This window comes from Mobula birostris, chromosome 4, assembly GCF_030028105.1.
Source record: "Mobula birostris isolate sMobBir1 chromosome 4, sMobBir1.hap1, whole genome shotgun sequence".
Taxonomy (NCBI): Eukaryota; Metazoa; Chordata; class Chondrichthyes; order Myliobatiformes; family Myliobatidae; genus Mobula; species Mobula birostris.
Window position 1 is genome coordinate 42,099,848 of NC_092373.1, and position 27,030 is coordinate 42,126,877.

The following is a 27,030-nucleotide window of genomic DNA, read 5'->3' on the forward strand; positions in this document are numbered from 1 at the left end:
CCTTATGAAAATAGGTTGAGTGAACTTGGCCTTTTCTCCTTGGAGCGACGGAGGATGAGAGGTGTCCTGATACAGGTGTATAAGATGATGAGAGGCATTGATCGTGTGGATAGCCAGAGGCTTTTTCCCAGGGCTGAAACGGCTAACACGAGGAGGCATAGCTTTAAGGTGCTTGGAAGGAGGTACAGGGGGGATGTCAGGGGTAAGTTTTTCCACACAGAGGGTGGTGGGTGCATGGAATGCACTGCTGGTGCTTGTGATGGTGGTGGAGGTGGACACAATAGGATCTTTTAAGAGACTCTCAGATGGTACATGGAGCTTAGAAAAATAAAGGGCTCTGCAGTAGGGAAATTCTAGGCAGTTTCGAGAGTGGGTTACATGGTCGGCACAACATTGTGGGCCGAAGGGCCTGTAACATGCTGTAGATTTCTATGTTCTGTGTTCTATCCTCTTCATCCTGGCTATCTTCCCTCCCTTTGGTCCTGAAAGAGAGTTTTGGCCCGACACAATGAGTCCTTTCTCTTTACAGACACTGCATAATCTGCTGAGTTGCTTGTTGCTCCAGATTCCAGCATCCGCAGTCTTGCGTCTCCAAAATCAATGGTGTTTTGTGTGTGAACCTTGTTATAGTTGCCTTAAGGAACTAAGAGCAACTTCTTGGTGTCTCAAAGCTGCAACCAAAGTACAACTCTATGCAGAGCAGCAGCATATTTCCAAGGCTTGTTCGTGAAGCAAATCACTTGAGCCTGGAGCTCTCATTAACTGCAATCTTTTATTCTCCACAATATTTCCAAAATTGGCAAAATTAACACAAAAGGATTGCAGAATATTAAACACTAATTGCCTCAGCTTAAATCAAAGCCCATTGCAGAAAGTGGCACTTTTACAAACTGAACTGGCAAGCGATTCAATATGAATTAATCACCTTTCAGAGCTCCGTTGTGTTTACTTGTTGGCTCAAATAAAAACTCTAGGTTTTTTTTGATGTTTTAAAAACCCTTGATTTTTGTAATGACTTTTTTTTAAATTAAGAAGGCCCATTTCAAATTATGAAAACTAGGCTACAGAGTGCTTACTATTTTTCTTATATATTAAACTAATTTGATTCAATGCACTAGATTAGTTCAGGGCAAATTTTGCTTTCAGCAATGATCAATTGCATCTCAGCAGAAACCTGCAGGGAATAAAACTCCTATCGAGATTAGTCAGTTTTGGGAGCAATCTGTGTTCACATCATCAACCACACTAAAAGAAAAATTGTAACCTTAGGTGTCTCTTTTATCAGCTACTTGGGACGCTATTGAATAATTTCAGATAAAAATTGACTTTGAACAAGATCAATTGTTGTGGGGAAAAGACTTGATATAAGATATGGGCTGGGAGTTTTAAACACCAGGACATTATGAACTGAAATATTTCAAATATTTGAAGTTTGAATTAATTGTTTCAGCTGACAAAGGGAGAAAAGGCATGAGAAATAATCAAATAATGCAAGTGAGATGTTTGTTAGGAAACATAGTTAAATAGAGGATTGGGGAAAATCTTCCATTCATGAGGATAGTACCATTTTTCCTGTTTGGATTTCCTAATTAGACAGTAACTTACACATAGGATAGATAAATTACTTTCCTTCCCTTTCCACTTCCCTCTAGCAGAGAAAGTGTTCTCTGGCCAAATTAAACAACGAATAAATTTCCCTCTTGCATCAGAAAAAATCCACCAATGTTTTATCAAGAAAAATTCTAAGATACAGAACTTGTTTGGATTTAAGACAAGTTTCTATTATTGGTAGTGGTCTAGTAGGAGATAATTCAAAAAAAAAATTACAACAAATATTATCCATTATTATTCTAACCTCAGCTAAGTCAAAATACTGCTCACTGATTTCTTTAGCAAAGCATGGCATTAAATTATCTCTCAAAATTAGACAAAATTATAAAGGAGAATATACATTATATAACCAAATTTAAACAATAAGATCAGAATCTAACAAAAATCAGAATAATAAAAACACTACTATTTTATAACTAGAACCATTGACCATCTCACAACAAAATATTAAAGCAAATGGTAGATCAGTTGAAGGGCTTTCACCAGGTTACATTACTGCCTATTACACAAGCCATATGAAATTTTAATGTTTGCTGATATACAGCCATAGATTTAGTTTAAAATGACTTACTTCGACATCGGGCACAACGGCTTCGATCGTATTCGATCAACTCAGCACGCTTGGCATGCTCTCTGGAAAATACTCGTATGTGGTCCTTCTCCTGGCGCAAACGAGCTGCTTCTTCTCTGGCAAATACTCCCAGGTCTTGGGTATATCTGCCATACATCTAGAAATAAAGTGGAAAAGCAGAATCAAATAAATAATATGTAAATAGAGAGGCATTGTTAGCAATATAATAATAATGGGCCAGGTTACCATTCCAAGTTCAACCATCTGGTTGCCTTCCTCACCTCCATTGACTTGACGAGCATTCTGTCAAATCAACTCTAGTTTGCAATGGAAACCAACTGCAGATTTGAGTTTCTCAAGATGAATGCCTAGAATTAAGAGTTGGCTGCATTTACTGTTGACTGATACAGCTGAGGTGCGTGATTATAGTCGCAACACCACTGTATGTTTGGCACATTTCATGGACTGAAATCATCACTTTTTTTTTCGTGACAACACACCATTTAACTACCGGGACTAACCCAGTTTTTAATTCTCATTTACTTGGTAAAATTGCATAGGTTAGCTGTTGTGTATGAACCAGATAATGGGTGGCAACAACAAATAATGAAATGTTTTTTTATATATGAAAGAGGGGAAGGGAGATCTGCAAATGAGACAAGTGAGAGAAATTTTATATTGCATTTCAAAATGCCAGTCCATTATCCTCATTTAGGATATGGATTCATGTGTCCCTTTCCGAGTACTTGAAAGAAGTTATCTAAACTGACATCATAGCAGTGCTGCAAATTGATTATCGCTTACCGCTGTGTTGTCTGGGAAATCTGTTTCTGAAAATTATTTGGGGTGAGGGTGGAGGAGATTCTTTGGACTAAATAGTGACTTAGCTACAAACCTTTTGTACATACTGAGCATCTGCATAAATACAAAATACTGCACAATTACCTGGTTTGAAAGTAATTCACATTCTCCTGTCACAAAGTCAAAGTCATTTTTCTCAACAGCAGTTTAATTTGTATGAAACATCACTCACCTTTGAGGTGGGACAGAAAGAAAGAACAATGGAAAAAGGTTACTTTCTCTACTATGATATAATACCTAGTGGCTGGATAACATTTACAAGGCATAATAATATGTCTCATTTTTAACTGCACTGTCATGTTAGAGCATTTGATAAACAGAAATAAAGTAGTTTCATTTTCAAACATTGGCAACCCATTTAAATTTGTGAGAATACCAAATAAAATTATTTTTTTCAAACCCTTAATTTTCACAAACTGTTTTTCACCTAATGCAGCTAGCTAACAGTTTGCTGTCCTTGCACTGTCCACCACAGGTAAAGTTTGGAGTTGCCCCAACAGCAAGTAGTTGCCGACACAATCAGATCTTAAGAAACTGGAAGCCAGTAGCCTACAGCTAACAATAGGCCCATTTCATACTCTCTTGATTTGGGTGCAATAGATAACACTCAGGTCCATCATGACCGGGACAGTCCAGCAGAAAAATTATTTTTTCCCCTAAAGTGTCTCTGAAGCACAGCCAGTCACCAGATGTCAAATGCAATGGTTGGTAGGCAACACGTTCAAGGAACTTTCTGTTGGCCTTTTATATTCAAGAACTTACTGAGTACCAACAAACAGTCACCAAAAAGTCCTTGGAATTTATTCAAAGTCATAATGTTAAATCTGACCATCTTCAGCATATCCATTGAGGCCAGTAATATATAATAGTTGCATAAATTCATTTTCCTCAAACAATCTACAATACTAGTTAAATACTAGTTAGAATCCGGAAATCTAATACACAGCTTCTTAAGTGGAGTTTTAAAAAAAACAAAAAGCATAGGAGCAACCTGGACCATCACTTATTTGAAAAGAAAAATATCAGACGCAGAAATAATCCATTTTACCAAAATGGAGGTATTCAGTGTCAGTTCCTGCTGTTGCTTTAAAACCCAAGCCGAGTACTGGGATGGGGGCGGGGGGGGGAAGGGGAAGAGAGCTGAACCATTGAAAGTGCTATCTTTCAGATGAATGTTACGGCAAAACAAAATCTGCAAGCCTTGACCATTATTTTGTTTTTGTTGTTATCTGAGCATTATCACATGTGCTGTGGAAGATGTCCTGCCTTGTCGCTGTGCCGAAGACGCCGCCCCCAGAGGCCTCAATGACTACAGACCGGTGGCATTGACCTCCCACATCATGAAGACCCTGGAGAGACTTGTTCTGGAGCTGCTCCGGCCTATGGTTAGGCCATACTTCCTATCAGCCCCGACTAGGAGTTGAGGATGCCATCGTCTACCTACTGAACCGTGTCTACGCCCACCTGGACAAGCCAGCGAGCACTGTGAGGGTCATGATTTTTTTGACTTCTCCAGTGCGTTCAACACCATCCGCCCTGCTCTGCTGGGAGAGAAGCTGACAGCGATGCAGGTGGATGCTCTCCTGGTGTCATGGATTTTTGATTACTTGACTGGCAGACCACAGTACGTGTGCTTGCAACACTGTGTGTCCGACAGAGTGGTCAGCAGCACTGGGGCTCCACAGGGGACTCTCTTGTCTCCCTTTCTCTTCACCATTTACACCTCGGACTTCAACTACTGCACAGAGTCTTGTCATCATCAGAAGTTTTCGGATGGCTCTGCCATAGTTGGATGCATCAGCAACGGAGATGAGGCTGAGTACAGGGCTACTGTAGGAAACCTTGTCACATAGTGTGAGCAGAATTATCTGCAGCTTAATGTGAAAAAGACTAAGGAGCCGGTGGTAGACCTGAGGAGAGCTAAGGTACCGGTGACCCCTGTTTCCATCCAGGGAGTCAGTGTGGACATGGTGGAGGATTACAAATACCTGGGGATATGAATTGACAATAAACTGGGCTGGTCAAAGAACACTGAGGCTATCTACAAGAAGGGTCAGAGCCATCTCTATTTCCTGAGGAGACCGAGGTCCTTTAACATTTGCCGGACGATGCTGAGGATGTTCTACGAGTCTGTGGTGGCCAGTGCGATCATGTTTGCTGTTGTGTGCTGGGGCAGCAGGCTGAGGGTAGCAGACACCAACAAAATCAACAAATCAAGGCCAGTGATGTTGTGGGGATGGAACTGGACTCTCTGATGGTGGTGTCTAAAAAGAGGATGCTGTCCAAGTTGCATGCCATCTTGGACAATGTCTCCCATCCACTACATAATGTACTAGGTGGGCACAGGAGTACATTCAGCCAGAGACTCATTCCACCGAGATGCAACACAGAGCATCGTAGGAAGTCATTCCTGCCTGTGGCCATCAAACTTCACAACTCCTCCCTTGGAGGGTCAGACACCCTGAGCCAATAGGTTGGTCCTGGACTTATTTCCTGGCATAATTTACATATTACTATTTAACTATTTATGGTTTTATTACTATTTAATTATTTATTGTGCAACTGTAACAAAAACCAATTTCCCCCAGGATCAATAAAGTATGACTATGACTAAATGAAAACTGTTCCTCACAATTGCCCATATTAAAACAGTGAACATTTTTACAGAAATTTAGCATGTCTCTGTCAACCTTTACCAATTTTTAATCAATCCACCATAGGAAGCATCTGATCAGCATGCGTCACTGCATTTTCCTTGAGTATCCTCCAAAATGATAGCATGAACATTGACTTCCCTAGCTAGTAACTACTCCTCTCTCCCTTTTCCCTTCTCTATTCTGATTACCCTCTCACCCTTCTGCTTCTCCTGACCAACCCATCACTTCTCTCTGGCTACCCTCCCCCTCCCTTCACTCCCTTGCTTGTTCTTCAGCCCTTTGCCTCTTCCACCTACCACCTCCTAACTTCCTATTTCATTCCTTCTCCTCACCCAGCTTCTGCCTCACCTATTACCTGCCAACTGGTACTCTCCACCCCCCCATCCCCTGCCTCCTCCCTTTCCAGTCCTTATGAAGGGTCCTAGCCCCAATTGTCAACAGTTTGTTCCCCTCCGCAGATGCTGCCCGACTTGCTGAGTTCCTCCAGCATTTTGTGTGTGTGTCTGTGTGTGTGTGTTGCTCAAGATTCCCAGCATCCGCAGAATCTCCTGTCCATGGATGCATCACAGCTTGGCATGATGACTGCTCTGCACACGTGACCAGAAGAGACGACAGAGCTCAGCACATCACAGAAGCCAGCCTCCCCTCCATGGACTCTGTCTATACTTCCGTCTGTCTCCGACAAAACAGCCAGCATAACCAAATACCCCACACACCGCAGACATTCTTATTTCTCCCTTCTCCCATCAGGTAGAAGACACAAAAGCCTGGAAGTATGTGACATCAGACTCAAGTGCCGCTTCTAACTTGCTGCAACAAGACTTTTGATGGGTTCCCTAGTAGGATAAAATGGACTCGATCACAATCTACCTTATGATTTTGCACCTTATTGTTTACCTGCAGTGCACTTTCTCTGTAACGGTTACACTTTATTCTGCAATCTGTTATTCTTTTACCTTGTACTGCCTCAATGCACTGTGTAAAGAATTGATCCGCATAAACAGTATGCAAGACAGGTTTTTCCACTCTATCTCAATACATGGCAATTTGGACATGTTCAGATAGATACACGGACAGTAGGGGCATGAAGTGCTATGGTCCCAGTGCAGGTCGATGGCAATATGCAGGTTTAAATGGTTTTGGCACAGACTAGAAGGACTGAAGGGCTGCATTTTTCTGTGAATTTCTGACTCTAAATTGCCACTCCAAGTTCTTTGTTGGCTGGAAAGCATATCAAGACATTTGAGGTTATGCAAGGTGCTACACAAATTAAAGCTGTCTAATTTTATTCCAAAGAAAACAGACACGATTTATCAAATTGGTCACCCGGTCTCCGCACATCACATCACGGTGACTAAAACAAATTGAGACATGGGGTAACAATGATCACTGTAAAACATTCAATTGCGCGATCTTAGTTAAATGTTTCTGTTTGTTCTCTGAAATATGTTTGTTGCTTTGCTTAATGAGTTCAGATGCAAAACTCAGAAATAAAACTTCAAGCACAAGTTTCTTCAGATGCTGGAAATCTTAAGCAACACACACAAAATTCTAGAGGAACTCAGCAGATCAGGCAGCATTGATGGGGGAGAATAAACAGTCAATGTCTTAGGCGAAGACCCTTAATCAAGACTTGAAACATTGACCGTTATTCCTCTCCAGAGACTAAGAAATACCTTCATAAAACAGACATTACAAATGCTGACCTGCAGATATCGAAATCATCAGCAGGGTTTTTCAAATGCACGTCTTTCTTTCCTGAATGAACTGAAATCAATATCTGTGACATATTTATCAATACGATTGATTTTTAGCTCCATTCACCTTTCAGATTCCACGAAGCCAGAAAGATATTCAACCAGGCCATGAGGTACTTTTATTAACTTTCCTGGCTTGCTTACATGGTCTCAATGTTATTGCGGTGCCAGTTGGAAGTATCCAAATGGATAGCATGATAGTGCACGACTCTAAATTTCATCAGGCTGAGAATCCCATTTGCACTTGGTCAATTGTGCGCATTGTAATCCATCATAAACACAGATATACTGTACATCTCCATTTTAAGTGTCATAAACAGAGTAGAACAGATGTAGCAAGGCTCAGCATTCCTGACAGTCCTCCTTCAAAAACTGTATTTCAGATTGCAAAATAGTTGCCATTGCCAAATTCTTCCTCAATTGCTGTTATTCACAGAAATTATTATTTTATTTATGGATTATAGTCTGGGATATACATTTACATATGATCACTGCAAAAAGTAGTGAGAGAAATGCATCTGTAAGTTAATTGTGCATCTATTTCTAATGAATCAGCAACTTCAAACTGCTTCTGTCAATTTCAAACTGCTCATCTCATCATCATTTCCAATAAAGCAATAATGCTTCTAACAAAACTATCAAAATGAAAAGGGAATAATGAACTTTAAAACCTGTAATGCGCACAGGACAGAGCATTTCAAGAAAAACAGAGACTTTACATTGTTAGGAGGGACAACATATTCCTCAAATAATTAGAAAAGGACGAGTTACAAACAAAAAAAAAGTAAGAAAGTGATCTGATTATCAACCACATCTAGTCACCACATACAGGTGGCCTTCCACACCTTTCTCACTTGTATTGATGCCTTGTCTTCCAGATTATATCATTCAAGCCGAGCGTATTGCTCCCAACGTAACCATCAACCAAATATCAATGTTGCTGAACTACTGAAGCTTTACTGTTGAATTAATCTGCCCTTAAAAATCATATTAGGAAATGACCACTTCACACATCAAAAGGCATGAAAGAACCCCAGTAAGGATCAGTCACTCACTGTACTACACGGGACATCTTCCATCACTGGTAAGACAATACCATTTCTTTTCTTGCTGCATTATATATTAGAGGGCTTATGTTCACTGCTTTTAAACACCAGATAAATAATAGGAATCAACCTGTAACAGTTTTAAATAAGATTACAAAAGCACTTATTGGACAGAATAGATATTCTTAATTGCAGGGAGAATTAACTTTTTTTTTACTCTAGTTCCAACAGAAAATTAATGTGACTAAATCATATTTGAGATATTGGCTCATCGTGCTGATACTTTGCCTATTATCCATCTCATGCGCTCACAAAACTAGGGGTATTCCCCCCCCCCCGGTGTAAAACAGTACAAAGTAAAAGTGATATTGGCACCATGTATGGTCCATAATGCTGTAGTTCTGGCTTCAGCTCAAGTAGGCTGATCCCTGCTTTCTTGGACTGTTACCACTGGAGTCCTTAGACTGTTGTACATTATGACAGCACACAGTTAATTGTTTCTCTGGTAATTACTTACCGTCTATGCACCCACTGCTGACAATGACTTGATTACAACTACATTCCAGAAAACCATCGACCCTCAGAGATCCAATGCACATCTCTCAATGCAGGTTCCAAAGCCACAGCACAGGACCAACAGCCATGTATAAACAAGTGGGAGAAGTGCACCATGGATGGTGAAGTACATCAACAACAGTACCAGCATCATTAGGGATTTCCAACCATGAACAGTTTGAATTACTATTATGTTCAAATGATTAACTAAATCAAACTTAGACAACAACAAATTTGGTTACTTCCTGCAGATAATGCACAAGAAATGATAATCACTAATCTCATTTCCTGGTGTGCGTTTATAATTCTAAATGAAATACGGCCTTTTGTCTGCTGCAATTTACTTTGGCTCAAGAACAATGAAGGTACATTCGGTCCCCAGGGCAATATATGTATCCTAGACTAAACCTCTAGTTTGAAAAGCTTTGGTTTAAATAATAAGAGACTCCAGAGATCAGGAAAAAAAAGCGTCCACCCACAATTAACCTACTGCCCTGCATTATACAACCATGAGCAAAAATAAAACTATTGCCACTTGACATGCTGTTTTTCTAAAGATTGCTTGAAAGTATGTCTTGAATGAACAAAAACAATTCTTCTAGTGGCTGTAAATGCATTTCAGTTATGCCTTAAAGTTCAAGGTTTTAGAAATAAAAGCTTTGCATTAGTTGGGGGTACACTTTGTAATGCTGGCATAGACAGCAGCTTAAAGTTAATAATGACATATTGGGCATCTTTGATAAAGGTCCTAAACTAATTTTTCTATTTACCATGAATCAGATCCCAGAAACTGACCAATGTTAATAGAAAGGCACAACCGTTAAAATGCAAACACAAAGATTTAGCAACACAAAAATTCAACAGTAACGAAGAATAATCTGCTGATTATATTACATTTCTCATATTCTGTTATGTCCCAACAACCTTTACAGCTGAGCAGTTTGATCTCAGCTGTAAAATGAAATGCAGAAGATTCTTACACACAAGCCTGTCTCAAAAGTTTTTTTTGATAAATTATAGTAATTTTTCTATCGTTGCATTGTACTTCTGCATCAAATAACAAATTCCATGACACAAATCAGTGATAATAAATCTAATTCTTAAGATTTATTATCCCTCTTGGGATAAGAGACGGGACTGTCCGCCTTCCTGTCAAAGAAAAACACCAAAGTGAGGCACTTAGCAGAATTTATAGAAGTGAAGCATAATGTTAAAGTGATTGGTCAATTGGCTAAAACAAAAAGGTTGCTGTAACAGAAAATAATTGTTAAGAGATTATTTAAGTATGAAGAACGATATTCAAGGGCCATGAGTGATATATCCAGGAACTCAGAGAAAAACAGCAAACAAGAAAGGTGAGTACTTAAGAAAAAAAAGAGTATCAGACTTCTACTGATAACTGGTAACTACGTACCAATGAATTAGAATAGTCAATAGTAATATCCACATTCAAGGTGGAAACAGAGCCAAACTAAATAATACAGGCTGAATTTAACATGTCTAATGGATAAAATGCCAGATTTTGTTTAATTAAAGATTACTAAATGACTGAAAAAATAATTATACAAGTCAGTGAAGATGGATTTCAGGAAAGAAGAAAATAGTAGTAGTCACAGTCATACTTTATTGATCCCGGGGGAAGTTGGTTTTCACTACAGTTGCACCATAAATAATTAATTTTTGTGTTTTATGTTCTTTGTAATATTATTATGTTCTACGAGGGAGCTGCTAAAGTGGTTAATGAAGATAATGTCAATGTGAGATTCACAGACTTACAGAGAGCCCATTGTTGGGTACCACGTAGGATGCATTTAGAACACTGAATCAAAGGTAAAACAGAAAGTTAAGTTTCAAGGTGAGGAGGGATACAAAGTGAATGGGTGTTGGTGCTGATATCACACAAAAATGCACTTACACCATTTACATCAATGTTAGATATTGGGCTGGAAAGAACAGCATGTAAATTTGTCCAAGAATTCAAAAGAAAGCCAATAAATAATTATGAACCAAAGTAGTGCCATATATGAAATATGGATCAGATGATGAAATGTGAAAAAGGTTTCAAAGACTTCAAAAGTACTTTTTAAGTCGAGAAATGTATACAATATACATCCTGAAATTCTTTTTCTTCTCAACCATCCACGAAAACAGGAGTGCCCCCAAAGAATAAATGTCAGTTAAATGTTAGAACCCCAAAGTACCCCCCAGCTCCCCCTCCCGCGAGTAAGCAGCAACAACAATCCCCCCTCCCCCTACCAGCAAAAAAGCATTGGCACCCACCACCAAGCACTCAAGCGTGCAGCAAAGCAACAGCAAAGACACAGACTCGCAGTACCCCAAAGGCTACTTGTTCACCCAGTATTCGACATACCGCAGCATCTCTCTCTGTCTCTCTCTCTCTCTCTCTGTCTCTCTTCCCCCCCCCTAATAAGGAAGAAAGAGGTGTCTCCATTTCACAGCGAGAGGGGAGACATAACAAACAACTCGCTGGTTTATGATGTTAAAAATCCATTGCATCGTTTTTTCCGAGCTCTGTGCCCAAAGATCTCAGGTCTCCGGGCACACAGCCTTAGATCTTCCGACTCCCATGACACACCGATCTCCTGCCAGGATACCGACCTTCAATCCGCCCGTCTCCAGAGCAACGAAATCACGGACCTCTGAAGGTGAGCAAATCTCTTAGGCCGCGCCCTTGGCGTGTCGAATAATGGCCAGTCGTGAAATCCCAAGAGCGGGTCCCATTCCCACAAAGAACCAGCAAAAAGTGTGGCATTTTGATTTTAAAATATATTTTTGATAAATGATATGGGGGTCAGAGGGAAGGAAGAACTCAGGAACATAAAATATTGAAAGAAACTTCATAAATATGAGAAATTCTGCAGATGCTAGAAATCCAAAGCAACACACACAAAATGCTGGTGATACTCAGCAGGTCAGGCAGCATCCATGGAAATGAATAAATAGACCACACATAGGCCAAAACCCTTCGTCATAGCAGAAAAAGAATGGGGAAGACACCACGTGACGAAGGCCCGTCACTGACTACGGACAGCACATGGCGCACTCAGTGAAACACTCATCCCCAGCAGTAATAGTGACTGGGTCTGAAACAGAGCTGCTGCATAGAGCTGTCTCATATAGAGGCAGCAGCAACCTGCACAGTCGTGCTGATAGTGGAGGATACCATCTTTAATTGGATAATTGAGTTAATTAGGTTTTGGTTGGTCTAGGGGGAGGGGCATGGCAGTTATAAGCCTCAGGTTACCAAGGCTTTGGGGTTAGTTTTCTTTTGCGTTTAGTCTGAGGGTGGCTATATATATCACCTCAATCTAGTTTTGCGACTCAAGCCATCTTGTCATTTTTCTTAAACAACGGACCCACAGTTTTTTGTGACATACCAGAATAAAAAAGGTGGGAATAGGAGATAGAGAATAGCGAGAAGGTGATGCGTGAAGCCAGGTGAAAGGTAAACGGCTGAAGAGGAATGAATCTGATAGGAGAGTGGGCCATAGGAGAAAAGAGAAGGAGGGAATCAGGGGAAGGTAATAGGCAGGTAGAGAAGAGGTAAAAGGCCAGAGAGGGGAATAGAAGAGATAAGGGGGAGGGATTTTTTTTTAACTGGGAGAAACAGATATTCATGCCATCAGGTTGGAGACCATCCAGGTGGAACATAAGGTGTTACTCCTCCACCCCAAGGGTGGCTTCATCACCATGTCGGAATGGGAACAGGAACGGGAATTAAAACATTGCCACTGGCAAATTCCACTTTTGGCAGATGGAGCAGAGGGGCTCAACAAAGCAGTCTGCCAATTTACAACAGGTCTCACCAACGTAGAGCAGGCCGCATCGCAGTTACCAGATGCAATAGATGGCCCCAGCAGATTCGCAGGTGAAGAGTTGCCTCACCTGGAAGAAATGCTTGTGGCTCTGAACAGAGCTGTAGCACTTTGGCCGCTCAGAGGAATAAGTGCGGGGGTTGGGGTGGGGTGGGGGGGGGGGAGCCAGTGGGGAAGGACGAATGGACAATGGTCATTCAGGCTAATACAGCCAGAAAGAAAAAAAACAATGCCATTCTGTTATCTGTGTTCAGAGATCCAAAATCTAAAAATAAAATGTAATTGTTAATCTGTACAAAATAGTAATAACAGCACCACTGAAGCGCTGAATGCTGTTCTGCTCTGTAAACTTTCTAAGGATGTTTAAATGACAGAAGGCGTAGCAAAGATCCATTGTGATTACTTCACAGCATGAAGAAGCACAAAGTCAAAAATTGTTAGCATTTTCATTGAAACAAGGGAAAATTCATAAATTGGAACATGGTACATAAAAACAGACAAACAATAAGAAAAATGCAGAAGTATTAGGACCAGAGAAGAGGAAACTCAAGTTATAGAATACATTAGCTCTCTAAATTAAAGACAGGCAGAAACCAGATCAGCAATGCAACAGAATAGTTTTAGATACATTGTTGAAGATATGGTTAAAGAAAAGAGAAATAATGAGGGAGTGGATATGGATCAGGCCTGCTGTGTTTTTACTGGACAAACAACATCCTGACCAGACTGGCCTTTTAATTGTTGCAACTTCTATGTCAACAGAACACAGTGGTAGTAGGAATTGTGCTTTTTTTGTTCAAGTAACTAGACGCTTATAATGGGCTAGAGAATGGTCTTGGATGAAGGACTGCCAAGTCAAACTAGGTTAGGGCTTTCACAGTTAAAGAACAGAGGCGCAAGGAGACAAGGGTGTACTGTGAGTCTGTGAAAGTGGAATCACAGGTAGATGGGAGGTGAAGGCAGCTGGCCATCAGTAAGGCAATGAGTAAAGACTGGGATGTTGTCAGGCTGCATTTGTTGGATTGTTTTGCTCACCCTGCTATTGGTAAGACACCATTAACGGAAAAGGGTGCAGAAAAGATCCATGAGGGTGTTGCCAGGATTTGACGGACTGAGTTATCGGGATGGATTGGATAGGCAAGAAGAAACCAAGAGGTGATTTTACAGAGGTTTATAAAACCATGAAGGGGAGTAAGCCAAGGGGCAACTTTTTACATACAGTACAGATGATACATATACGGAATGAGCTGTCAGAGGAAATGGCTGAGGCAGGTACAACATTTAAAAGGTATTTGGGCAGGTACATGGGAGTCATAAGAAACAAAATGCAGTTGTACTTCAAAACTAAGCAGCTATTAGGATGGTGTGAATGTAAAAGTAACAAATACTTTCATAATTTTGTCATTAATGTCCATTACAATAGCCAACACCAGCAGGAATGCAATATTATGCCTCTTTACTATTCAGTGTCATTTAATTGAGGTCACAAGACATAGGAGCAGAATTAACCATTCAGCTCATCAAGTCTGCTCTGCCATTCCATCAAGGCTGATCCCAGATCCCACTCAACCCCATACACCTGCCTTCTCGCCACATCCTTTGATGCCCTGAATGATCAGGAAACTATCAACTTCTGCTTTAAATATACACACAAACTTGACCTCCATGCAGTCTGGGGCAGAGCATTCCACAGATTCACTACGTTCAGGCTAAAAACGTCTTCCTTACCCCTGTTCTTGAGGCTGTGCCCTCTGGTTCTGGATACTCCCACCGCAGGAAACATTCTCTCCACATACACCTTATTTAGTCCTTTCAGCATTCAGTAGGCTTCAATGAGATCCCCCCAACCCCGCATTCTTCTAAATTCCAATAAGTACAGGCCCAAAGCTGCCAGAAGCTCGTGTTAACCCATTCATTCCTGAATCACCCTCGTGAACCTCCTCTGGACTCTCTACAATGATAAAACATCCTTTGAAATAAGTGGCCCAAAACTATTGACGATACTCAAAGTGCGGCCTGACTAGTGTCTCATAAAGCATCAGCATTAGCTCCTTGCTCTTATATTCTATTCCCCTTGGAATAAATGCCAACATTCCATTTGTCTTCTTTACCACAAAAACAACCTGCAAATTAGTCTTCTGGGAGTCTTGCATGAGGACTCCAAAGTTCTTCTGCACCTCTGATGTTTGAATTTTCTCCCCATTTAGATAATAGTCTGCACTATTGTTCCTTTTACCAAAATGCATTATCATACATTTCCCAACACTGAATTCCATCTGCCACTCCTTTGCCCATTCTTCAAATTTCTTTAAGTCCTGCTGTAATCACATTGCTTCCTCAGCACCACCTTCCCCTATCTTCGTATCATCCACAAATTTTGGCACAAAGCCATCAACTTCATTATCCAAATCACTGACAAACTATGTGAAAAATAGTGGTACATCACTAGTCACTGGCAGCCAACCAGAAAAAGGCCCCCTTTATTCCCACTCACTGCCTCCTGCCTGTTAGCCATTCCAATATCCATGCCAGTATCTTTCCTGTAACGCCTTAGGATTTTATGTTGTTAAGCAGCCTCATGTGTGGCATCTTATCAAATGCCTTCTGAAAATTCAAGTAATTGACATTCACTGCCCCTCCGCTGTCCACACTGCTTGTTACTTCCTCAAAGAACTCTTAACAGATTTGTCAGGCAAAGTTTCCCTTCACAGAAACCATGCTGACTTTTTTGACTTATTTTACCAGAAGTGTCCAAGTACCCCAAAATCTCACCCTTAATAATGAACTCCAACACTTTCCCAACCACTGAGCTCAGGCTAATTGCCTACAAGTTCCTCTCTTTTGTCTTCCTCCCTTCTTTAAGAATAGAGAGACATTTGCAATTTTCCAGTCTTCCAGGATCATACCAGAATCAAGTGATTCTGGAAAGATGACCAATACATCTGTTACCTCTTCAGCAATGTCTCTAGCGGCTCTGGGATGTAGTCCATCTAGCCCAGGTGACTTATCCACCTTCAAACCTTTGAGTTTGCCCAACACTTTTTCCTTTGTAATAGCAATGACACTCCTGCTTGCTGACATTCACGGACTTCTGGCACACTGCTAGTATCTTCCACAGTGAAGACAGATGCAAAGTACTCATTAGGATCATCTGCCATTTCTTTGTCCCCAGTTACTACCTCACCAGCATCATTTTCCAGTGGTCCAATATCAACTCTCACCTCACTTTTGCTCTTTACATAACAGAAAAAAAAAATCCTGCTTTATATTATTGGCTAGTCTGCCCCCATATTTCATCTTTTCCCCTTCTTATAGCCTTTTTCGTGCTTCTTGTTGGATTTTAAAAGCTTCCCAATCATCCAACTTCCTACTCACCTTTGCTACCTTGTATGTCCTTTCCTTGGCTTTTATGCAGATCTTAGCTTCCTTTGTCAGCCACGGTTGCCCACCCCTGCCATTTAAGAACTACTTTTTTCTCTGGGACATATTTATTCTGCGCTCTGTGAACGATTCCCAGAAACTACAACCACCTCTGCTCTGCCATCATCCCCGTCAGTATCTTCCTCCAAGTCCACGTGGGCAAGTTCCTCTCTCAAGCCTCTGTAATTCCCTTTATTCCATGTGATACTGATAAATGTGATTTATGCTTCTCCCTCTCAAACTGCAATATGAATTCAATCATATTGTGATCATTGCCTCCTAAGGGTTCCTTTACATTAAGCTCCCTAATAAAATCTAGGTTATTACAGAATACCCAATCTAAGATAGCCTTTCCCTAAGTAGGCTCAAGCACAAGTTGCTCTGAAATCGCATCTTGTAGGCATTCAACAAATTCTCTCTTGTGATCAGACACCAACCCGACCTCCCTTGCATATTGAAGTCCCCCATTACAATTGTGGCATTACCCTTATTACATGCCTTTACCAGCTGCCTTTGCAATCTTAACCCCGCATCCTGGCTACTATTTCGTAGCCTATATATAATTCACATAATTTTTTTTTCCACCCTTGCAGTTTCTTAACTCTACCCATAAAGATTCGACATTCTCTGACCCTATGCACATCTTTCTAAAGACAGAATTCTATCTCTTACCAACAGAGCTACATCACCGCTGATGCCTTTCCTGCCTGTCTTTTTGATACAATGTATATCCGTTGATATTAAGCTCTCAACTATGGCCTTCTTTCAGCTACGACAGTGATGCCCACAACGTCATAACGACCAATTTCTAACTGTCCCAAGAGACAGTCCTCCTTATTCCAAATGACATGCGCATTTAAATACAGCACCTCAGCCCTGTATTCTTCGCCCATTTGAATTTTGCCTCTGTGGTACAATTTAACTCTTTGCTCTGTCTGCATTCGTACCCAGTCATTGGCTTATCTTTCCTTACATTCACATTACATCATCTACTTGTAAACCTGCTGGCTCATCCTCAGCTCTATCATACCGATTTCCATCCCCCTGCCATATTAGTTTAAACCACTCCCTGTAGCTCTAGTAAAACTGCCCACAAGAATACTGGTTCCCCCTCCAATTCAAGTACAACCAGTCCCTTTCGTACAGGTCCCACCTGCCCCAGAAGAGGTCCCAATTACCCAGAAGTCTGAATCCCTGCCCCCTGCTCCCATTCTTCAGTCATGCATTTATCCTCCACCTCATTTACTTTTATCCTCACTGTTGCGTGATCTGAAGCACTGACATCAAAGCCTACTCTTTCAGTAAACATAAAAGATAACATGGCATTACACACCAAGGCCAGCAGAGCAGCTTATTATTTCCATCTCTTTATGAGGCCTAGCTGTGCACAAACATCCTGTAGCATTCGCCTGAATAACAAATGAATGCTAAATGTGGTTCAGGCATTGGACTAGTGACCTGAAGGCCGTGAGTTCGAGCCCCAGCCGAGGCAGCGTGTTGTGTCCTTGAGCAAGGTACTTAACCACACATGGCTCTGCGACGACACCAGTGCCAAGCTGTATGGGTCCTAATGCCCTTCCCTTGGACAACACTGGTGTTGTGGAGAGGGGAGACTTGCAGCATGGGCAACTGCTGGTCTTCCATACAACCTTGCCCAGGCCTGCGCCCTGGAGAGTGAAGACTTTCCAAGCGCAGATCGATGGTCTCGCAAGACTAACGGATGCTAAATGTTTAAATGTTGTTTATTGGATGGTTGGTGCTTTCAGCTCTTCTGAAAATAGAGAAGGTATGGCATAAATAAAAGATGATTCAGCCCATATTATAGTCTTCTAATAGCAGTTTGCATCTCACCTATCGAATAATCAAAGTGTCAGCTTATTGCCAAAGCACAGCAACAATGCCATCACCTTACTCTTGTTAAAACCATTCGGCACACATGAGCAGCAAGTCTAATCTATTCCAAGGACGACTTCTTAAGACCCATATCAGATCATTATAAAAGCAGAAAAGGATGTTAAAATAAATTTTACTCCAACAAAAGTACATTTATTGGTTTTCTCTTCATTATATCTAGAATATTCTGTTGGAGCTAGGAGTATTCTCAGAAAGGTTTAACAATAGCTTCATAAAAGCCATGGATACATCTTTCTAATTGACCTTCAACATACTATGGTAATACAACACACACACACTTAATATACAATAGTTATATAGAATTGTTCCACTAATAAAAGTCAATTAAAATACAAAGAACATATTTGTCAGAATTTAATCAAGAAGGGTCTTGACCTGAAACTTTAACCATCCCTTCACCTCCACAGATGCTGTTTGACCTGCTGAACTCTTCCAGCAATTTATTCTTTGCCTCTGCAATCTCTTGTGTCTCTTGAACCTGTTCATTGAGATCTGTGAGGTAACTTCCAATGCCTAGCTAAACAAATGACTAGTCACTGCAAAAAGGGTAAATGCCTTGGTGAGAGTTAAAAAATGTTTACACGAATGGATTTAGGATTGAGATATCAACAATATTCACTCTATGAGTGTTAGGAACTTTGAGAACCTAACATTATTAAAGGTTAAGACATGTTCAAAATAATGAGGGGTCCAAACCAAATGAACAAGAATAAGCTGTTCCCATCACAGAAAATACAGGCAGAGAATGTGTGGCAAGGAACCAAAGGTGAATCAAGAGAGAATCATTTTGTACGCAGTACAGATTCAGTCATGGTATTAACAAAGGATTTGGATCTGAAAAGGAAGGAGAGTGAGAATGGCAGCATTATTATTTCAGGGAGACCAGTCATTGACTCCAAGGGTGAGAAGACCTTCTGTGCAGTTACTATTTAAGAAAGCATTTTCGAAGTTTGCACCACGAAAAAGAAATGAAGCTACAGAAAAATCTGAACCAAAAAAAAACCCACAACAAAAACAGGGATTTTAAAATCAATACAGAGTTAAGAAAAGTTGCAACACACACTAAATACTGGAGGAACTCAGCCAAGTCCGACAGCATCTATGGAGAGAAATAAACGCGGAACTCGTACGGAGACCTAACACTGGGACATTAGAACTGAAGTGTTAACTATTTCTTTTTGCCAAACATCCCGCCTGACCCACTTGGTAGATCCAGTATTTTATATTTTCATTTCAGATATCCAGGAGCAGCAGCTTTTTATTGCTAGGAAATGGATAAATAAATGGTGGAGAAAAAAGAATTGTAAGGTTATGATGGAGAGGCCAGCAGCAACAGATGGAACTGCAGAATTGTTCTGATGGGAAGCTGGCGAAGACACGATGAGTCGAATGTGCTCCTTCTATGCTATACGTAAACGTTCTACGATAAAAATTCTACAATTAGCTTGCCTGGCATTTCCCCATTTAGAAAAACACATTAGTGTGTTTTAAAATATGGGACTGCATTGTAAAAATGTTGATTTTGTTATTCTTTCATAGTTGTTTTCTTTGTAACGCTTCTCATCCGGATCTTTTGATGTGCTCTAAATTTGTGCTGGTGTTCCGATTTTACTTTCCTTTACATGTGTCTTTTGGCATCTGGTTCTGTATCATGATAAATCCTCTTATGAAAACGCCAAAGATTTTCTATTTTACCCATTAACAGATTTGTCCAGTTTAACACAAATAGTCTGTGCTTCCTCTATGTAATGTGGTCTATCAAAGTCCAGAAACTTTGATGCTACTTCTTATTCATATTTCCCTTTCAAACTTGACATTGGACTTCTGACATACTATGGTTCTTTGAAATAATAAATGAAAATTCTTTAAATACACAGCAAGTCAGGAAAGATCTGAGCAGAAACAAATAGTTAACACTTCAGATTGATGACCTATAATCAGAATTAGAACAGAGGGCATATCTGTTCTGTGTTGAAAATGAAGAGACTGAATGATGCAAGTGCAATTATGGAGGAGATGAAAGCTTCAGAGTCACCTTTCTTTATTCTCACCCTTATTTGCAGGATAAAACATTTTTATTTCTAACTTCTACCCACTACGAATTGTTACAACACACGAAATACTGGAGGAACTCAGCAAGTCAGACAGCACCCATGGAGGGGAATGAACATCAGAACTCGGGCTGAGACCCTTCATTTTGGACATCAGAACTGAACTGTTAACTGTTTCTTTTACCAAACATGCCATCTGACCCACTTGGTAGATCCAGTGTTTTATATTTTCATTTCAGATATCCAGGACCAGCAGCTTTTTATTGCTAGGAAATGGATAAATAAATGGGGGAGAAAAAGAGAATTGTGAGGTTATTGAGGAGAGGCCAGCAGCAACAGATGGAACTGCAGAATTGTTCTGATGGGAAATTGGCGAAGAAACAATGAGTTGAACGTGCTCCTTCTATACTATAAACATTCCATGATTCTCTAATATTAGGGTAAACATTTACATATTCTTAGTTTGTTAACCAAATCCTGATTACTAAATTTACTCTGGCCCGATTCCTTGCTAGTCTAGCATGCATAATTACAGGAAACAGTCCCGAAGAATCTCAACAAGTCACGACTCTTCATACAGGAGCTTGTTCACTTGTCCCCATCCTTGTGGAAGTTCAAGTCCCTGATTAAAATTGATCTGCTTTATCTACACAGACTTGCATTCCTCTCTGAGGCAAGAATATATTAGAACAATTACAGATGTCAGAGACCACATATTTTCATGATTCCCATTGTACATCAGAAATGTTTAATTCATAGGTGAAAATAAATGAAGTAAATCATATTCAAGTCAAAAAAACAAAATATTAAAGGATATATAGAAACAGAAACCACACGTGTACAATAAGTCTACATTCAACACTATTGTTGCCTCAAAACTAATCAATAAGCTCCAAGACCTAGGACTCAAAAGCCCCTGGTACAACCGGTTCTTCAATTTCCTCACTTGCAAGCTCCAGTCAGGTTGGATTGGCAGCAACATCTCTCCACAATCACCATCAGCACAGGTGCACCACAAGGCTGTGTGCTTAGCCCCGTGCTCTACTCACTCTATACTTGTGAGGGTGAGGCTAAGCACAGCTCCAATGCCACATTTAGGTTTGCTAACAACACCACTGTTGCTGGCCAAATCTCAAGTGATGATGAATCAGCATACAGGAGGGAGATTGAAAATCTGGCTGAGTGGTTCCACAACAACAACCTCTCACTCAATGTCAGCAAGACCAAGGAGCTGATTATTGACTAGAGGAGAAGGAAACCAGAGGTGCAGAGCCAGTACTCATCAGGGGATCAGAGGTGGAGACAGTCCATTTAAAATTCCTTAAAATTACAATTTCAGAGGATCTGTCCTGGGACCAGTGCACAAGTGCCATTACAAAGAAGGCACAGCTGTGCCTCTACTGAAGTTTGCACAGATTTGACGTCATTTAAAACTTTGATAGTAGCACAGTGGTGAGTATACCAAGTGGTTGCATCACGGCCTGATACAGAAACACCAGAGCCCAAGAATGACAAAGCCCACACACAAAAAAATTGTGGATATAGCCCAGTCCATCACAGTAAAAGCCCTCCCCATTGTTGAGCACATCTGCAAGGAGCAGTGTGACAAGAAAGCAGCATCAAGGACCCCCAATACCCAGGTCATGTTTCTCTTCTTGCTCAGGCAATACAGGAGCTTTAGGTCCCTCACCAGGAAACGTTATTACCCTTCAACCATCAGGGTCCTGAACAGGCGTGGATAACGTCACTTACCTCAGTACTGAACTAATTTCACAACCTATGGACTCACTTTAAAGGAATGCACAACTCAATATTATTTATTTATTCATTGTCTTTGCACAGTTTGTCTTCTTTTGCACACTGGTTGTCCATAATTCTTCATGATTCTATTGTTTGTTTGTACCTACTGTGAATGCCCACAACAAAATGAAGCTCAGTGTAGCATACACAAACTTTGACAATACATTTACTTAGAACCTTGTTAAAAGTCACAGTTCCCCACTGTCACCCAAGTATTCCTCGTTTCCTAATCCACTCCACCTCAGACTTGACCTTGATCACAATTGTGTGTCTGCAGTGCCTGGGAAATCAACTAGTATGTTATTAAAAATCCTACATCTGCCAGCATTTCCTGACAACTTTTTTCCAATATAATCTTGTATAACCGCATTGCACCTTGTAATTAAACCTCCCCACAACGGAGATGTGACAGTGTTCAGAGTTTATTCAAGCAGTTTCTACAAACTTTGTATTATAAACTTTTGCCTCCACATTTATACTATAGTCTGGACTGTTGGCATGCATTGCAATGCAAGTGTGCAATGGTGCAGATTTTGCAGTAGAATTATCAGGAAGGGTATCCACATTCACTGATATTAAAATGTAAATTTGGACAGCAACAGTAGAATTCAAAGCAAGGTCAGTGAACTTGTGGCACAATTCAGTACAGAGGGGTATGATTTAGCAGCTGCAAAACAATCACGGTAACAGGGTGGGGAGAAATGGGAATTAAATATTAGAGAGAGTCAGGTAAAATAGACAGATAGGCAGGAAGGTAACGGGTGGGGTAGCTGTCTTAATTAAGGATGAGATCAAGGTGATAATGACAGACAATATAAGATCCAAGGAGGAGAATTGTTGAGTCCATCTGGATAGAGGTTAGGAATAGTAAAGGGGTGGAGGGGGGGGAAGAAAAATCACTGGGGGTTGTCTATGGGCAAAAGAAATATCTGATCCACGTAAGAATGGAACAGTAGTTGTCATGGGGGACTTCACTTGCACATTGATTAAACGAATCAAGTTGGTGGAAGCAGTATTAAGGACTTCAGAGAGTGAATCAGTGATAGCTTCCTTGAACAGCATGTTAGAGAACCTACAAGGGAAAATGCTGGTCCTGTGCAATGAGAGGTAAAATGAATGATCTTGTGGTTAGGGGTCACCTTGGAAACAGTGATCAGAGTATGATTGAATTTCTCATACAAATGGAGTTCAATCTAAAAGTCTGTGTATTACGCCTAAACAAAGAAGACAGAGGATCTGGCAAGCATAGACTGGGACCATGGGCTAGATAATGGGGCAGTTGAAGAACAGTGGAAGTCTTTCAAAGAGATTTTTCACACAGTGCTCAATAAAGTGCATTCCAGTTGAAAGCAAGGACAGTACGGGTAAAAGTCAGCCTTGGATAACTAAGGAAATAAAAGAAGCCATCAAACTAAAAGCTCATTCATACAAAGTTGACAAGAGTAGTGGGAAACTGGAAAAGCAGGAAAAACTTTAAAAAGCAACAGAGAACCACTAAGCAAACAATAAGAGAAAATATATTATGAAAGTAAACCAGCAGAAAATATTTTTAAAAGTTTTTTTTTATAATTATATAAAGTGGAAGAAGGTGGCTAAAGTGAATGCAGGTCCCATGGAGAATGACAAGGGGAAATTAATATTGGGTAATGTGGAAATGGCAGAGACCTTGAATGACTATTTTGTGTTGATTGTTACAGTGGAGAACATGTCTAACATGCCAAAGAGAGATGATAAGATGCCATGGGAGGTGAGCACATTGGAACAATTGCTGTCACTAAAGAGCAAAGCAATGAGCAAACTAGTAGACAAAGACTAAAGCAAGACAAGTCCCCTAGCCCTGATAGGATGCATACCAGGGTACTGAAAGAAATGGTAAAATATCTGCGATAATTCACCAAAATTTTCTGAATTTTAAGCAGTGCCTCTGGGCAGTGCCAGTGGATTGGAAGATAGCAAACATCACACCATTGTCTACAAACAAATGTAGGCAAATGGCGGGTAATTATAGGCTGGGCCCTCAAATGTTAATGACATACACTGTATCGTATTAATGATTTGGAAGAGGGGACCAAGTGTAGCGTAGTTACTGCTGATGCAACTAAATTGAGTGGAAAAGCAAATTGCGAAGAGGATACAGACAGCCTACAGAGAAATTTCGATAGGTTAAGTGAATGGGCAAGGGTCTGTCTGGCAAATGGAATGTTGGTAAATCCACATTGGAAGGGGAAATACAAGATTAGATTTGTTACTTACTGGTGAAAGATTGCAGCATGTTGTTGTGCAGAGGGACTTGGGAGAGCTGGTGCAAGAATCTGACAGGGTTGTTTTACAGGTGCAACGAGTTAACAAGGTACCAAATAGAACGTGGGCCTTCGTTGCTGGAGGGATTGAATTTAAGAGTAGAGAGGTTATGCTGCAACTGTACAATGAACCTGAGGCAGCACCTGCAGCCCTCCATGCAGGTCCTGTCTCCTCACTTGAGGAGAGGCATAATGGCTTTGGAGGCAGTGTGGAGGAGGTTCACTAATTTGATTCTGGAGATAAGGAGGTTAGCAAATGAGGAGAAGTTGCATTGCCTGGGACTATAATTGCTGGTATTCAGAAGAACGGGAACAGATCTTGTAGAAACATGGAATTATGAAAGACATAGATAAGATCGAGGTGGAAAAGTTGTTTCCACTGATAAGGGACACAAGAACTAGAAGACACAGCCTCAAAATTTGGGGGAATAAATCTAGGGCAGATTAGGAGAAACTGCTTTTCCCCAGAGAGAAGCAAATCTGTGGAATTCTTCATTAAGTATATGTAAAACAGAGTTAGATAATTTTTTGTATAGCAGGGGAATTACGTTATGGGAAAAAGGCAGCTTAGTGGAGCTGAGTCCACAGCTAGATCAGCCATGATTATATTGAATGATGGAGCAAGCTTGACGAACAAGGTGGCCTACTGCTGCATCTTATGTTCTTATTTTGGTAATAACCAAGAATCTATCAATCTGTTCTGAAGCTATTGACTGAGTTCACATAGTCCTCTTGAAAAAGAAAGCCAAAGGTTCACAAGTCATAAGGTTGAAGAACACTTTCAACTAAATGGCTGACCCCATCCTTGATTGTGACCCCTCCTTTTATATAACACACACAAAATGCTGGAGAAACTCAGCAGGCCTGGCAGCATCTATGGGAAAAGAGTAAACTGTTGACGCTTTGGGCCGAGACCCTTCAGCAGGATTTACAGCCTCTGCCCGAAATGTTAACCGTTTACTCTCTCATAGATGATGCCTGGCCTGCTGAGTTCCTCCAGCATTTTTTATGTGTGGCTTGGATTTCCAGCATTCTCGGAATTGCTTAGGCTTACGTTCATCTTCTGTTTACTCTCTCAATACAACCTTTCTTTCTTTTCCCCACTCAGTGTTCAGAATCGTATCTGGAGTTTAGTTTTACTGTCCTAACTTAGCAGTTTCTAGTTCAGACTCTGCAAAGACATTACAGATTTCTCTGCTTGTCCTGCCTAACCTGTCCCTGTAGAGATTATCGTGGAGTTTTGGATTCTAATTAACCACAAGCTCCACAGTAAATAGCCACAATGTTTGCAGACAATACTTGCGGTGTCATTTGTCTGCTGAGAAATGGCAGATGAAAGGCAAAGGGACTTGTAGGATAGAAACACAGGAAGGATGGATTTAAACTACGTATGTTGAAGGTGCAATGCAAAAATGTAGCCCAATTTTTATTGTTTTAAAATCAAATGCATTCCTTCTCTATTTGAGGCACTTATGAAAATGTACAAGAAGAGTTAGCACATCAGGAGGGGAAAGAAAATATTCCCAAAAAGGCATCATCATTTTTATACCACTTAAAGGCACTTCATCTTCTGCAAGTGAGGGAAGGTTAATCATTCTTCAGAGACAACTAGGACAGGCAAATGTGCCCTACTTCTACACATATCAAAGACAGAATGCCATAGGTTGTGAAGGTTAGTTAGTCTGTTTTAATTCTCTGCACTCCACTATACTGAGGAAGAAGTTTCTCTTAATTTTCCTTGAAGATTTTGACCTTTTCAATGAACACAATTTGAACTAATGACAGGTCGCTCTGCAGACGTCAGATATTCTTCTTATTTTTTCCCCTAAGGAATGGCAGTTGCTCAGTTACAGATTTTTTTTTGTGTAAAATCACTTTTACTTCTGGCCCAATAAAAAGACAAGAGACATCAACACATAAAAAGGGGAAAATGACATCAAGTCCAGGAGGCATATAGTCACCCTGGATTACATCTTTAGTAAAGGGTTTAAAAGCATGCGTCAGAAATTTCCAATTTGCCTGCCAGAACCTAGAATTGACAAAACATTCATTACATGGTGACACTGGGGCTCATCAAGCTGCCAAGTTACATCAAAAGAAATCTGAGCAGAGAACTGAGTATGAGAATCCCAAAGGAGCCCATTTGCCTCATGCTATTTCTTTTGATAATAATTTGACAGATGCACAACAGCAAAATTATAATAAATGACTGCACGAGTTTCCCATTTACAAATTCAGTTCACATTTGGGAAGGGCGTGATGTGTAGATCTATCATCCGGCGCAGATCTTCAAAGTTAGGAGCGCAAGATGAGATTCCCAAGGTACCATTCAAAAAAAAATGACTCCAACGATTTGTTCACAAAAAGCAGAACACTTGTGCCACAGAGTAAAACTGCTGGCAGGAAATCAGCTGAGTTTTGCATCACTCTCTTTATCTATATTGACATCAGTGGGAATAAAAGCCCAGGAGAATAAAAAGTAAAAGTTTATGGTGTGACTTACTTTACATAATAGCACATGAAGCACCATGTTCTCAAAGCAAAGTGTTATTGTGAACAGAACAATGCAAGAGTTGGAGGGCTTAATTTTTCTACGTAGATCAACAGTTAAATATGCTTATCCTTGCACAGTCGTGGACAAGGTGAGGTAA

At 40.5% G+C, this 27,030-nt stretch overlaps 1 protein-coding gene across 5 annotated transcripts in view; it reads right to left on the minus strand.

The window, feature by feature from the left end:
- LOC140196298 (chloride channel protein 2-like) overlaps nucleotides 1–27,030 on the minus strand; it is a 558,437-nt gene that overhangs the window by 452,155 nt on the left and 79,252 nt on the right. For 4 of the 5 annotated variants that reach the window (XM_072255256.1, XM_072255259.1, XM_072255257.1 and 1 more), the window contains exon 2: nucleotides 2,183–2,339. In XM_072255256.1, the coding sequence (XP_072111357.1) occupies nucleotides 2,183–2,339 (157 nt within the window). Of the gene's footprint in view, nucleotides 1–2,182; nucleotides 2,340–27,030 lie in introns of those variants that run through there. The other variant, XM_072255258.1, reaches the window with a different exon arrangement.